Here is a 15,926-nt window from a genome sequence, read left to right on the forward strand (position 1 = left end):
AGAGAGAGTAAAAGTAAGAGGAGGGAAAGATGGAGGGAGGGGGGATGGCAGAAGGGATATTGGGAACATTGGTGGTGGAGAATGGGCAAAGGTGGAGGGATGGGTACTTGATCATTGTATGACTAAAACGTAAGCACGAAAGTTTATAAGTCTGTAATTGTACCTCACGGGGATTCATTTAAAAAAAAATCTCAGAAGAAGCCTAAAAACTCACACAGATATAGCAGTCCAGTTCAAAACTCTGGGGCGCCCTTGGGGAGGGGTCAGGCCAAGTCCCCACCCTGCCAAAGCCCTGGTAACTACACTCACGCCCCAACAACTGTAGCCATGCCAACGGCCAGAAAATTTTCAGGTACACCTATTTGGGGGCTGAGAACTCTGGGGTCTTCCCAGAGTGGGAGGTAGCCTCCTCCCCCCTTCCATTTCCATTCTTCCAAAAGCCCTGACAGCCACACCCACATCCACAGCTGCCGCTATGTAAGCTAACTGCCCAGTTAAATATCCTGGAGAGGTTGGAGTAGGAACAGGACATCTCCAAAGTCTACAATACTAACATCCCATCCCAGTAGGAGATTTCCTATCAAATTAGATAGGAAAGGAACACAGAAGCCACCTACACTCAATAAACAAAAATAGCACACACAACAGTGAAGAAACCCGGCCGGCGGTCACCTCAACACCTGAAGAATTCTCCGGGCCCCATACCGAGCCGATATCGCCAGGATGGGGAAGGTGCAGTCTCCCCACCTTCTCCAGATGGAATCCCAGCGACCATGAGCTTCTACAAGTATGGCTCTGGTATGTGGGCACCAGGACTATTCTTCAAAACCGTGCAGCTGTGCGAGCAATGGAAAGTAAATGATCTAGCATCTGTCCCTGGAAAGCAGGCTTGAATGGAGGTGGGAAAATTCGAGCAAAATATAATGCCCAACAGAAATGCATCTGGACTGTGCATTAAACTACGGTGCTATGCCGCCCAAGGAGGGGGAAGGGTGTTTGTCCCTCTGCCTATTCCCCCTGGCGGCGGCAGCATGGTGGCCACCATCTTTCAGAACCTAATGGACAGCAAGGTATGAGACTGCAGTGACGAGGCACACGGGGCCTCATAGGATGGGGGGTGGAACCGGCCCTGCTCCCCGCCCTCACAAGGCCCCCCCGTTGCCGCCCACGAACGCCTCCTCCGGTTCCTGAAAGATGGCACACAAACCAACCTCAGAACTCAGCGGCTTTAGAAGTAATCCCTCCAGACTTATTACTAAAATATCAGAAATCCAAAATTGCAGCCACACAACATCATAAGCTCTTCATAATCAGCAATAGAAAACAAATTATATAATGATGTCTTTTTGGCAGGTCTGATTGTTGGGGAAAATTCCAAACAATAATGATGGGTCTTTTGTCGTAATATTGAATGTGATCAATGTAGAGAGAAGAGAGAGTAAAGTGGAAATCTGCCACACAGGCAGGGGGCCTCTATTGCAAACTACAACACCCAAAAGGAGAGATAGGGCAAAAGGGAATGCCCTGCCACAGAGGCGGGGTGGGGAGGGGATGGGATGGGGGTGCGGGAGGGATACTGGGATCATTGGTGGTGGGGAACGGGCACTGGTGGAGGGACGGGTACTCAACCATTGTGTAACTGGAACACAAGTGTGTAACTGGAACGCAAGCAGGAAAGTTTGTACCCCATGGTGTTTCACTAATAAAAAAAATATTAAAAAACAAATAAATTAAAAAATATTAACACAGAAGTTTCAACAAGCAATAACAGCTTAGTAAACAAGGATTTAATTGTGCCACGGTGAGATATAACAATTTTCACAAATTTTCTTTAAAATACTTTCTGATTAACAATTGATATGACAAAAATTATTCTAAGCCTGCTAAGGGAGCAGGCTTGGGAGGTGATTGAGAAAATGGGGACCGTGATGGAGGGAAGGTCATACTGGCACTGGGATTGGTGTTGGAACACTGAATGCCTATAATGGATCATGAGCCATGAAAAGAGTTGTGGTTTACAACTTTCTAAACAACAGTGTTTGAATAAAGTGGAAAAAAATTAAATCAAAGTTATTTATAACAGCTGAAAGGAAACAAAGGACAGAAAAGGGGCTTCCTTTAGGGAAATGAATGGGGCACTAATCAGGTAAAATAGATATCCTGAAGATTGCTGTTAGAACACTCGCTCCATCCTATTCCCTGTCTCTGTGAGCAGAATGGGCGAGGGTAGGCAAAAGTCCTATACTTCCCTTTCCCTGAGGAAAGCGTGACTGGCTGGAGTCAGGCAATTCCCTTTCTCCCGTTATCAGTCAATAATTGATCAAACTTAGGTTCTGGCTTCAGGAGAAACTACAGCACAGCGGTAGGGCGTTTGCCTTGCACGCAGCCTACATGGCCGACCCGAGTTCGATTCCTCCGCCCCTCTCGGAGAGCCCGGCAGGCTACCGAGAGCATCTCGCCCGCCCGGCAGAGCCTGGCAAGCTCCCCGTGACGTATTCGATATGCCAAACACAGTAACAACAAAGTCTCCAATGGAGACATTACTGAGCCTGCTCGAGCAAATCAATGAACAATGGGAGGGCCTTTACTTTACTTTACTTTAACATAACTATATTATTATATATCCTAAAAGCAGAACCTATTTAAGAATTTACGAATGAGAAGTTAGAGTGATAGTATAGCAGATAAGGCATTTGGAGTGATAGTTTAGCAGGTAAGGCATATAACCCAATATGATCCCCAGAGTCCTGCCAAGGATGATCCCTAAATCCAAGAGCCAACAGTAAGCCCTGAACACTGCTGAATGTGGCCTAGAAAAAAAACAAAATGAAAACACAATTATTACTGAATTATAGGGCTAGAATATAGCTAAGCTGCAGAGCTCTTACTCTGCATATTTGATTCCTAACACTGTAATAAAAATAACAATAATAATACAAAATGCCGTGACATATTTCAAATGGTTCCTTTTCTCCTTTTGCCAGAAATTCAAAAGGACTTTTCTCTATATTCACTGAACAAGTCTGATGTAAATGCAAGAAAACTCAGTTCCCATGAAAAGTTTGTTAAGAGTTGCACATACTGCACCTCCAACAATCCGTCAATTACAGTTCCTGCTTCCCTGCACCAGCACTGGTTCCTGAACTGATCCCTGATTTTACGGTTTTCATAACTTTCTAGAAAAGTTACGGTTTTCTAAATTTAGGCCATCAGTTAGCCTTGGAACCTCTCTTTCATTCAATGCTGTCAGGTGAACAGTACCGACTGAACGGTTCATTGCTCTGGCACAACAACGTCACCAGGACTATACCCAGCAGTGCTGAAGGACCAATGCAGTGCTAAGAATGAACTCAGGACATTTTGCACATGCTAAGTTTATACTCTACCAGTTGAGCTATCTCCGCAGTCCTGCATTTTCCTTTAAGAAACATTTTCTGGTGCTGGAGAGGAAAGGGCTTGCTTAGTGCATGGTACAAACCCATTCGGTCCCTGGTACAACATTTGATCCCCTGAGCACGGCCAGGAGTTATCTCTATGTACAAAGCCAGAAGTAAGCCCTGAGTAACACGGGCCGTGGCTCAAAAGCCAAAAGAAAAGACAAACAGGTCCATTATCATATACAAATAAAACTGAGTTGTAAAGTTAAAAATTATTAGTTTTCACTTTCCTCTTACACTACGCATATTCATATTTTCAGCACGGACACTGAGCTTAAACATCTGAACCTTTCAGTTTACCAGTTTACCTCAACATAAAATTATAAAATGTAATCTTTAAATTTAATATTTGAAATAAGCAATAAAATAGTTTACCATTTTGATGCCTGTAGAAAATGTCACTGGTTTTGAAGGCTTAGGTTTCTCAAGTTGCATTTCCAATTGGGTAGATCTATCTTTGTGCTGAGCCAAAAGTAAAGCAACAGGGAGATCAGAGCTCTCCTGTAAAAAAAAGTTAAAGTACAATATGAGAGCCCGGCAAGCTACCGAGAGTATTCGATGTGCCAGACACAGTAACAACAAAGTCTCCAATGGAGACGTTACTGGGCCCGCTCGAGCAAATCGACGATCAACGGGAGGGCCTTTACCTTTTACCTTATGAAACTTTAAAAAGAAATAAATCTTTCATTCTAAATATGCTTGCCATAAAGGTATTTGATGTCAACCTAGACGTTCACTTTAAGGTGACTTAACAAAAGATAATTCACTTTCCATAATAAGAGAAAGCTGGTTTATATTCATAAATCAAAATAACCTGAAAAAAAGTATTTTTTATAAAATCAACATTTTTATAAAAACAACAGGATTGTTTCATTTTACAAAGCCAACCATATCTATTAATTGTTTTAAAAAAATCATAAGTTAATCTAATCACAGAGTAGTCCAAAGTACTCCAACATATCAAATGTTTATCTAAGAGACATTAATTTTACCAGTGAATTCAGACGAGTTTGAAATTGTTTCCCATTAGATTTTCCCTGAGGCTGTTAGGAAATAATTCTTGCTCTGTTTTACACAATAAAACTACTGTTAAGTACAGCCAAAAGTATATTTATTTTCCCCTAACTTACTTTTAGAAATTAAGTCCAAAAATTTTCAATTAGTAGATGATAACAAATATGTAATATATTAAATCATATATAAACCTGCACATATAACAATAACACAATCAATTAACATTCTTATATGTAGACTATTGTTTATTCTCTTTAAAATGAAGATAGTCTGGCAGGCTCCCCATGGCGTATTCAATATGCCAAGAATAGTAACAACAAGTCTCACAATGGAGATGTTGCTGGTGCCCACTCGAGCAAATCGATGAACAATGGGACAACAGTGCTACAGAGCTTTAAAATGAAATTCTCTTACAAATATAAAACTGTGGAGCTAAGGTTGAACTCAAACAAAATGCAATACAGATTCTTCCCTTTGCAATTTGCCAGATAATAAGACCAAAAAGCAGAAAGAAGCCAAAGACAGACAGACAGACACACACACACACACACACACACACGCACACACACACACAGAGCCTACATATTTTTTTTAAAAACTAGCTACTACCTATAATTTAACTCCAAAAGCTATATTGTTAAAATTTTACTGAATGAAAGTGAACATACAGTAGAATTTAATTTTCATTCCAAATGTGACAATATTTTAGGTGCAACTGTGGCTAATTATAATATTTAAGGGAACTGTTTTAGGGTTACACTAGAAATTATTCAAATAACAAGAAATATGATTTCAATGAATTGTGTAGAAAAAGATATGGACCTAAAACTTTTGTATCAGAAATACTATGCAAAAGCAATGTTATAAAGGTTAAAACTTTTTAAATGGAAAAACATGTTATTTATAAAACAGAACATTATTAAGGAGCAAAATACTTGAGACCTGGCTTTAGCAATACTGAGTGAAACTGAATATAAAAAACTGTGAACATATACTTGAAACTTTTCACTCCACAATAAAGTGTTAGTGATGCAATGATAACAGAATCTCTGTGAAGTCTAACAGCTCTTCTAGATTTCCATTAGCACTTTTATAATAAAATACAAAATGAAAGGACATTTCAAATGGACTATGGTACACAATTCCTTTTAAAAGCTATTACTATTTCTTCATGTGGAGAAACTAAGAGAAGAAAAAGTAATTTCCATCTTTGTCAAATTATACTCCAAGTGAATTCAAATATTGTTCTTTACTTCCTATTTATTCTAAAATGTAGATATTATATAAATACAAGACAATGAATGTTTTCATTTCAAGAACTTACTAATCAATAATTTGGCCTTTTAAATCCTAGTTTTATTTTCACACAAAAAAAGCATATGAATATTAACATTTCTTAGTAAACAGCTAAAATAAACATTCCAGGACGCTACAACAAATTTCGGTGCAAGGAAATTCTAATTTTAATTCTAAATCTAAAATTACTTCAAACCTGTACAAATTTTATTTTAGCACTCAAAACTTAGAGATTAGAAAACCTTTGTGAATGTTGAACCAAAATTAAACAGTAGTTCTAACACCAAAAACAATCTAAGAGTAAAATATTAAACCATGGATAGCTCACATAATCTTTGGAATAAATAAAATATAGATACAGACTTTCAAGTTATTTCATTCTTTTTAGCTTTCTGGAACCTACACTAATTGCCTAAAGGTCTATTTAATATTTAAAGAAATTTTAATAAGACTGCCTGTAATACTCATTAAGGGCTTTATAATGACCATTTTTAAAAGATTATTTTAACTGACTTTAAGTAAGCCATCTGGCAAACAATATTTCTAATAAAAATCAGCTACTGTGTTTGAAAACAATATTAGCCCATACAAAATTTAAGACATTAGCTGAAGAGAATTTTCAAACAGGAATATAAAAAATTTAATAAGTCAGGACCTTTTAAAAATTTTTTTCCAAACTTTTCAAAAACTTAATTTAAAGTTAGGATTAAGAAAATCGATTTTTTGACACATATTAACAAATACTAAGCAATAAACATGAAGGACAAAAGAGTAAAATTCTGTCACAAACAATATATTGTAATATATACTTACATAATACATGACAAACTACAACTCTTTTTAAAGGTTAAAAGTGACTTTCAGCACAAGAACCAAAAAAAAAAAAAGCCAAGAAATATATTGTAGTAAGTAGTACTCGTTACCTAATTAGATACAGAAAATAATTCTAATACTTAAAAAAGTATTAGAGTTATACTTTTTATAAAATCAATTACATGAACATACATTAAAAATAGATATTATTTTATTTTAAGGGTTCAGGAAGATAAAAAGAATTCTCACAATTATTAAGGACTAAATATACGTCAACCTTTTAACAGAATAAAAAAAAGAAAAGAAATATTCAAAATTAAAGTTATAAGAACTATTACAAATAATTTTTTAATGGAAACCAGAAATTCAAACTGCAGTGGTATTCTAAACCAATCTACTGAAATTAATTGTTCTAATGAATACAGTAAATTGCTAAGGATTATTTAACCACCGTGTTACATGATCTAAACAGTGAAGAAAGTATGTGCAGTAATGACTTGCAGGTGAAGAAAACAGGAACTAGAGGGGACTCAGGGGGGTCTCACAAAAAAAAAAAGTATTAATTCCAGATTATACATAATGTACAACATTGGCGTTTCACATCTTGCTTCATGCCCCAAAATTAACGGGGAGCTTCAGGCCAATAGCAGCTCAACGAGGCAACAAAATTTAGTAGTATTAAATAAAAAAAGAATATTCAAGAATAACTGCTATGTAAAGCTGGCATAACGTCAAATTAAAATCTAAAAACCCTTTAAAATGTATGGAATATTTTTAAGACATAATAGTTTATTTTTCATCTTATGTCTACATTCTGAATTTGGGATTAGTTAATTGTATGAAGGAAAAACATTACCAAAAAAAAAAGTATGTTTCTATGTATTAAATGATGAGGAATTTCAGTTGCTAAAGTCATATCTGCCATTTTCAACAAAAATTAATGTAAGTTGATAAGAAAAAAATATTATATTCTATTTTAAATGCTTCTACAACAAGTGAATTTTGCTTGGTTTGAACTTTATATAAATGAAATTTTAAATGCTTACATACCTCATACTTAGAACCAAATTTAGATTCCACACCTACAAAGTGCATACAGTATTTATCCTAACACTGAGGATAAACATCTGCCTAAACTTCATTAACGTCCATAAACTTTCTTTCCTTTTTATCAACTTCTAATTTAAGTACTCTTACTTCTTTTTATTCACAAACTGGAGTGCTTTCAGGAAAGAATAAACTAGAGCCATATATATAGATCAATCATAGAGTACATATTTGGTATTCTATGAGACTTTGGGTTCATTCCCTGAGACCCCACTCCTCCATCACAAGAAAGAAAAACAAAATTGCATATTTACCAAATCAAAGAATAAAAGTTTATCATCAAACCAGTAAAACTGTAGTGATCACAGTCACGGTCCTCCCGTTGTTCATCGATTTGCTTGAGCAGGCCCAGTAATGTCTCCTTCATGAGGCTTGTTGTTACTGTGTTTGGCATATCGAGTACGTCACGGGTAGCTTGCCAGGCTCTGCCGTGCGGGTGAGATACTCTCGGTAGCTTGCCGGGCTCTCCGAGAGGGGCGGAGGAATTGAACTCAGGTCGGCCATGTTGGCCACTTGTAAGGCAAATGCCCTACCGCTGTGCTATCGCTCCAGCCCAAAACTGTAATGATACCTGATAAAAATAAATTATGGTGACAGAAGGGACAAGGAAAAATGCAAAATTACTTTCCTGGAAGATGGTTTTACTAGGTGTAACTTCATCAATATTATTATGTTATAAGCATCAAACAATGTACTATCAAATCCATGAAACACAATACAAACCTTGATAATTATCATTTCCTTTATCTAGCAATATTGAATACTTGAGCTAATTGCTGAAAAACACAAATAGTTTGCAAATCAGGCCATTACTTTTTGACATAAAAATATTAAACAGAAGGGCAAAAAGATAGTACGGAAAGTAGGGCATTTGCCTTGCAAGCAACTGACCCAGGTTCAATTCCCAGCAAGACATATGGTTGCCATGCATTACCAGGAGTGATTTCTGAGTGCAAAGCCAAGAGTAACCCCTGAGCACTGTCTGGTGTAACATATATATATATATATATACATATATATATATATATATATTACAGAATAACCAGAACAATTATAAACTTTGCATGGTGTCAAAACACTGAACACGAGAAAACTAGTATTAGTCAGGAGAAAAATACTCTGGAAATAATATATAAGGTTAGAAACATAAACAACCTATTAACAATGTACAGGTGCATGTGATTTATAATATTACTGTATTACCTGAAAATAAATTGGTATTGACAAGAAGTTTTTAAAAAATTAAAAATGAACTAAGTGAAATGAATCAGAATGAGAAAGACAAATATTGGAAGACCAAGCATGGCATATAAAGAAACTAAGCAAAACAATCTAAATGAAGTTAATGAAAATAAACTCCATGACATAAACACAAAACTGTCCCAGGTTATCAGACTTGGAAGAGGATCAAAGCAAGAAGGACCCAATGTCCTGTGATAGAGGGATACTGGCACTTTGGTAGTTGGGTGTGGTGTGGTAACATATACTTTTGAGTAGTTGTGAATATCTATGCATAAAAAATATTGAAATGTTGCAAGCCAATGTTATCTCAATTTAAATGTATATATGTAGATCTTCCCCATCTATTCAATTTTTTTTTTTTGGCTTTTTGGGACACACCTTGCAATGCTCAGGGGTTACTCCTGGATCTGCACTCTGGAATTAATCCTGGCAGTGCTCAGTGGAACATAAGGGTTGCTGGGGATAGAACTCGGGTTGGCCCTACCAAACGCCCTACCTGCTAGACTATCACTCTGGCCCATCTTTTTAAATCTTAAGAGAACAGTGACCCATGCCAACATCTTGACAATAGTCACAGGTGTAATCCTAAACCAGAGTCACCTAAGAAAGCCCCTCGTGTTTTCTTGCATCATAAAAATTGTATTAGATAATAAGATAAATGCCTTTTATTATTTAAAACCTAAATAAATAGTAGGCTCAGGAGATGATTCAAAGGGCCAGGACACATGTTTTGCATGTGGGAGCCCTAAATCTGATTCCTAATATTACCTGGTTCCTAAATAATGTCAGATATGTTCTCCCAAAAATTAACTAAACACAGGAATAGAAGTAAAATAAATAAGACAAATACTAAAGAAAGAGAGATTAACAAGCCGCAAAGATGTCTCCAGAGTCCACGCCAGACTGAGTCTCATCCAGGGCACCCCAGAACAATGATGGTGGGAAGGTGTAATAGTGGATTGGTGTTAGAATACTGAATGTAATAAAAAATAATTGTGAATCTCTTTATAAAACATAAAAATTCAAAAAAAATTTAAAAAAAGAAAACTCAAGGAGAAAAAAACAAATACTGAAGAAACGCCACTAACCTTCAAGACCAATGACATTTGTAATCAGATTTAGCATTAATACATACCAATTCATCTAAAAATGTCTGTTTATTCTTCCTTTTTAGAATCTGTTGGAGTTGTTCTTCTTTCTGTATAAACAGTCTTCTTTGTTCACTTTCCTGTCGTTCTACCTCCAAAGCTTCTTCCAATTCCTCCTGTTCCCGAGTCTAAAAACATAAACAGGTGTCTGAGCTTGGTGTCCAAAGTCAATCCTATACTATTTCCTGATGTAGGAATCTCGTCGTGGCGGGGGGGTGGGGGGGAAGCATGCCACAATAGCCAGTGATGCTCAGGGGTCATTCTGGGCAGTGCTCAAAGAGTTTTATGTGGTACCAGATAAAATTCAGGGTCTATTGCACGACTTTGGCAAGAGCCTTAAATCCTGTACTATCTTCTCTCCAGCTCCTAAAACTATGTTTCTATGTTTATGTCAGCACCAACTACCACCAAGTATCACTAATAGGAAAACTCCTCTCACAGAATGACCAATAATTAAATAATAATTACCACCAATAACAACAAAACAGTTACAACACATCTGTTTAACAGTAATATAAAATATAAAAACAAGGGGGTATGGTGCCGCCAACAGGTCAACCTGTACCTGCGGGGAGAGTGCATCAGCAGCCTGATGATGCCTTCAGGCTTCCTGATACCCCAAAATTACCTCTGTGCCTTTGGCCAGACCCCAACAACTTGGGACCAAGTTTACCAAGAAATCAAATGGTCAAAAGTTAAGAATGTGGGAGCCACACCCCCAAACCACCTCTGGCTCAGTTAGTTACATAAGTTAATTTATTGGCCTTATTTCAGAGACCCATAGATAAATCTCGAAAGAGATCAAAAGCCACAGTTAATCTCGGACCTGCACATGGCTGAACAGAGTGGAGTAAATGGGTGGGGGACAGGTTGGCCTGGTGGCCTGCCCAAGCAGAGCCCCCAGCAGCCACTTGCTTACTCAGTCCGAAATTGCTGCCATACTCCCAGCCTGACTCCACAGTCTCAGGACGGACCTTACCAAGATATAATCTGTTGAAAATTCTGGTATGCAGATTTAATAACTGAAATCTCCAGGCTTTCTCAGAGTCCGGATGGGCTACCTCCCCCCATCTCCCTGTACTTCCAGAAGCCTCGGCAGTCATTCACACCCCAAGGCTGCCACCCAATTGTAAAGCTACTCCAGCCTTGCCATCCTGGTAAAAATACCAAATGCCCTGAACAAACACCATGACCTCTTATTGCCTGTATTGCAAACCATAATGCATAAAAGTATAAGGGTAGAGAGAGCAAGAGGGAAAATGCCTCCAATAGAGGGAGGCTAGGGGTAGGGGGTGGGAAGTGGGGGGGATGGTGGTGGGGAAACAGGGGACATTGGTGGTGGGAGTGTGCACTGGTAGAGGGATGGGTGCTGGATCATTGTATGACTGAAACCCGATTATGAACAGATTTGTAATGGTCTATCTCTTGGATATCCAATTAAATTTTAAAAAAAACATGGGGTTCATCCCAAATTCAATCAGCTTAATCAATGGCTGAATAAATAGCAATTCTCCTACATAAATATATATAAACAACCCAAATAATCACTCTAACATATATGAATTAAAAGAATTTCATTCAATTATCATCACTATAAAGTTTTCTGATTATTAAAAATTCTTTTTTCAAATAATACCTAAAATTACTTCATTCTTTCATTATAACTCTCGTTATTATTTTCTACCTTAAAACTAGGAATAAAAGAAGTGACCTAAAAAGTACAAACCTGTTTTATAGTATATAAAGCTAATAAAACAAGGCTTGTAGTCATGCTAATTTTGATGTATTTTCTAATGCACTCAGGAAATCTAAAATGTAAAAAGAGCACTTTATATGACACATTCATGATACCAGAAATGAGGCATCTTTCTAAAGAAATTAAGACTGGGTATGAGTAGAGTAAGTACTTAGAACAAATTCTTTGAGACGTTTTGATGGCAGGAAAAAATATTATAATAAAATCACTGTTCTTCCAAAATCAAGATGAGAGGCCAGAGAAACAGTACAGCAGGTAGGAGCTTGCCTTGCATATGGCCAACGCGATTAAATTCCCAGCACACCACATAGATGCCAAAGGCCCCTCAGGAACGATTACTGAGTGCACAGCCAATAGTAAACCCTGAGCACCACTGGGTGCAGTCCAAAAACCAAAAAAGTAAATAAAACAAAAGTAGCACTGTAGCACTGTAGCACTATCCTATTGTTCATATCAATTTGCTCAAGCGGGCACCAGTAACATCTCCATTGTGAGACTTGTTGTTACTGTTATGGTTTTTGCCATATCTAATACGCCACAGGGAGCTCGCCAGGCTCTGCCATGCGGGCAGGATACTCTTGGTAGCTTGCCGGGCTCTCCGAGAGGGACGAAAGAATCGAACCCGGGTTTCAGCCGTGGCAAGGCAAACGCCCTACCCTCTGTGCTAACAAGTAAAAGATGAAAATATAAGTTAGGTGATCCAGCTACACATTTTTATGGCAACAGAATGTTTGTTTTTATATAATCATCATCCAGCGAATGTTGTGAGACTGTCTAATGATATTAGTTTTAACATCCTTTTTAAAGAAAGAATTTTTTTAACGAAATAATTTAGAACCTTCTACATTTGTTAGTTTTCTTTTTTTTTCCTCATTTTTTCTTACAATTCTGAATCCAAATTGCATGGTGCATTTTGGCAGAAGAGTAAAGGCTATGCTAAGTTCCATAGCTGAAAGTTTCTCAAAAATTCCAGAGTAAAATGAAATTTACTTTTCCCTTTCCTTTTCTTAGACTGGTAGGGAACTGGAAAGAATGCACTTTTAATCCAGGTACAGAAGATTTATTTTTTTACCATGATCTATCATCAATAACTGTCACAGTGACCAAGATTTCTAGAAGAAATTCAACCAGCTTCCATCTTAATTTTCTTATTCGATCCTTCTAGCCTATGTATCTGAAAGCTAACACAACGACAAAAATAACCTGACAGTTGCTCAACCAAACCATTTACAGTAAGAACTCTAGAAGCAAACCAAATTAATGCTCACATTGTATCCAAGGGCTGAGTAATTGTATATTTAAATTTTTCTTTAATTTTTACAGTTCTTCCACAGAAACATTAATTTCAAAATAAATTACAAGTCATAGAGATGATACAAATGTTAAGGCACTTGCCCTGCCTGCAGCTGCAGCAAAGACCCTGGCTCAAATCCCAGCACTGCTAATAGACCCCTAAGCACCCCGCCAAGCATAGTCCTGGAGGACAGAGCCAGAAGGAGTAGCCCACTAGTTGTAGCCAAAAAGTAAATTCAAATCCAGGAAGAGGTAGTTCCAACTTCAGGAAGCTTTAATTCCCTTAGTCCCACATCTTTTTTATTCTATGTGGTACATGATCAGGAGTATCAGAAACAGCAGTATTTTTAAAGGATTCCATATAAGGTGTTTCACAATGGTCATACTCTTTCCCCTTTATAAAAAAAAAAAAAGGTGGGTGGGGGCTGGAGCAACAGCACAGCGGGTAGGGTGTTTGCCTTGCACGCGGTCAACCTGGGTTCAATACCTAGCATCCCATATGGTCCCCCGAGCACTGCCAGGAGTAATTCCTGAGTGCATGAGCCAGGAGTAACCCTTGTGCACTGCCAGGTGTGACCCAAAAAGAAAAAAAGGGGGGTAGGGGGAAACTAGTTAGTATATTCTTGTCTTTATGCATGAAAACCACATTAAGAGAATCAATTAGTTCATCTAAAGGTCATAGTACCATGAAGAGGGTTGCAACAACCAAGCAATTGATGCTCCAAAAATAGGACTGCAACATTTGCTTTCATGTCACATTTTCAAAAATCCTGATGTCAGTTGTTCAATTCTAGAGAAATAAAGGGCACATTCCTTGACTGCAATACTCAGAACATAAAAGAAAAGCGGAACTATTTCCTTCATGTGTCTATAATAATAAAGACCTGAAGTGTCTATCTTCTATACCAATGATAGAAAGGTTACTATAATTAATCTCAAACAGAGCTTTGGGCAAAGTCACAGTAAAAAGATAGGGTACCAGAACCTAGTACAAGGTATAAGGTACTTGCATACAGCAGACCCTGGTTCAATCCCCAGCACCACTTATGGTCCTTGGAGCCCTAGCAGGAACAATACCTGATACCTTAGCAAAGCAGAAGTAAGCCCTGAGCACCAACCAGCTGTAGCCCAAAAACCAGAGAGACAGAGAAAGAAACAAAGAAACAGAAAATGCCTGGTTCTTTAACATAGAGTTTTGTTTCATTTTCTACCGCCAATATGAAAGATGGAATGTCTGCTGAAATTTGAGTTAGGATATTAACCACTTTATGGCACACTGTCCCCAAGAATAGTGGTACGTACATCTGGAAATGGAAGTGAACTTGAGATCAATTCTGATAATTACGAATGCTGGAACTCTGGTCACTAATTGGGCATCTAAATATTTGGGCACCAACTAAAGAGAGGCAAAAACTATTGCTCAAATTACTAAAATACCAATGGAAGGACAAAGAGAGAGCACAGCAGGTAAGGCATGTCCATGCATGCAACCAGCTGGGTTCAATCCGCAGCACTGTATATGACCGCCACAGGAGTCATCCCTTAGTGCCGAGCCAGAAGTAAGCCCTGAACATAGAAATTTTGGCCCCAACACTCCCCCAATAAAAATATCTACTAAATTATAAATAAAAACTAGATGCTTGATAATAAAAATAAGAGTAGGAACTTTGAACTTCTAACAAAAATAATCACAAAATATCAGATTTCTTCATGGAAGGACAAATATAACCAAGAGCTGGAAAGACAGCTCATGGAATTAAAGTACAAACCTGCCATATACTGGACCCCAAGTTCATCTCCATCACTGCATGGGAAAGAAAAGAAAAGGGTAGGGAAGGCAAGGAAAGAGAAGGGGATGGAAGGAAAGGAAGGGGAAAGGAGGGAAAAGAAGGGCAGGAGAGGAGAGCAGAGAGGATGGGGGAGCAGAGAGAAGAATTTGCAGCAACATCCAGGACCACAATCCCACAATCCTATACTAGCAACACTGGTCTGGAGGAAAGAAATTTTGGGGTAAAGATGTCAAAGCTACTGCCAGGCGCCATTCTGGCAACCTCTAAAACTTTTTGGTAACAGTGGTTCAAGTGGACACACCAGCATGGATTTTGATCTCCATAGTAACATTCCCTGAGGGCAAATTCCTGAGATCTATACCCACCCTTGGCAAACCGAGCTAGTTCAGGACTAAGAATTATCAAGAGTGCTTTCTCTAGCAGATAAGCAGACTCAGCCCCCCGTACACTTCTGACTCCTATAAACAAAAACAAAAACAAAAAAAGTACCCTGGAGGGGCTGGAGTGATAGCACAGTGGGTAAGGGCATTTGCCTTGCATGCGGTCAACCGAGTTCGATTCCCAGCATCCCATATGGTCCCCTGAGCACCGCCAGGAGTAATTCCAGAGTGTAGAACCAGGAGTAACCCCTGAGCTTTGCTGGATGTGACCCAAAAAGCAAAAAAAAATTTCCCAAACCATAATCAGTATGTCAGTGGGTCACTCTGCCTATTGTGTGTCTGTGTCAACCCACAGCTAGTCAGATTCTTTCCTGCCAGCTCCAAGGTGTGCATTCTATCACCCGCTAGAATTGAGGCCCCAACTTTCTGTTCAGCACACCCTGGTTATGTTCCCCAGGCACAACCACTGTCTCTTAAGACCATAGCAGTTTAGTATCTGCCGGGCACTATTGACCTTCAGGCTCTGGAAGTTGTCCAGGTCTTCTCAAACTTGGCAAATAGGTGTTCCCAAGTACTCACTATCTTGTATTCCTGGTTGTTGCCCAGGTCCTCTTATAGATAGGTCTGACCCCAGTCCCTGACAGAGCCCC

At 38.4% G+C, this 15,926-nt stretch overlaps 1 protein-coding gene across 1 annotated transcript in view; it reads right to left on the reverse strand.

Moving 5' to 3' along the window:
- The window catches only part of MNAT1 (MNAT1 component of CDK activating kinase), a 217,937-nt gene that overhangs the window by 99,637 nt on the left and 102,374 nt on the right, over positions 1–15,926 (reverse strand). Inside the window, exons 5-6 of the mRNA XM_056133839.1 lie at positions 10,045–10,185; positions 3,813–3,938 (exon numbers count right to left, since the gene is read on the reverse strand). Coding sequence (XP_055989814.1) covers positions 3,813–3,938; positions 10,045–10,185 — 267 coding nt within the window. The remainder of the gene's footprint in view (positions 1–3,812; positions 3,939–10,044; positions 10,186–15,926) is intronic.

This window comes from Sorex fumeus, unplaced genomic scaffold, assembly GCF_029834395.1.
Source record: "Sorex fumeus unplaced genomic scaffold, SorFum_2.1 ptg000098l, whole genome shotgun sequence".
NCBI lineage: Eukaryota > Metazoa > Chordata > Mammalia > Eulipotyphla > Soricidae > Sorex > Sorex fumeus.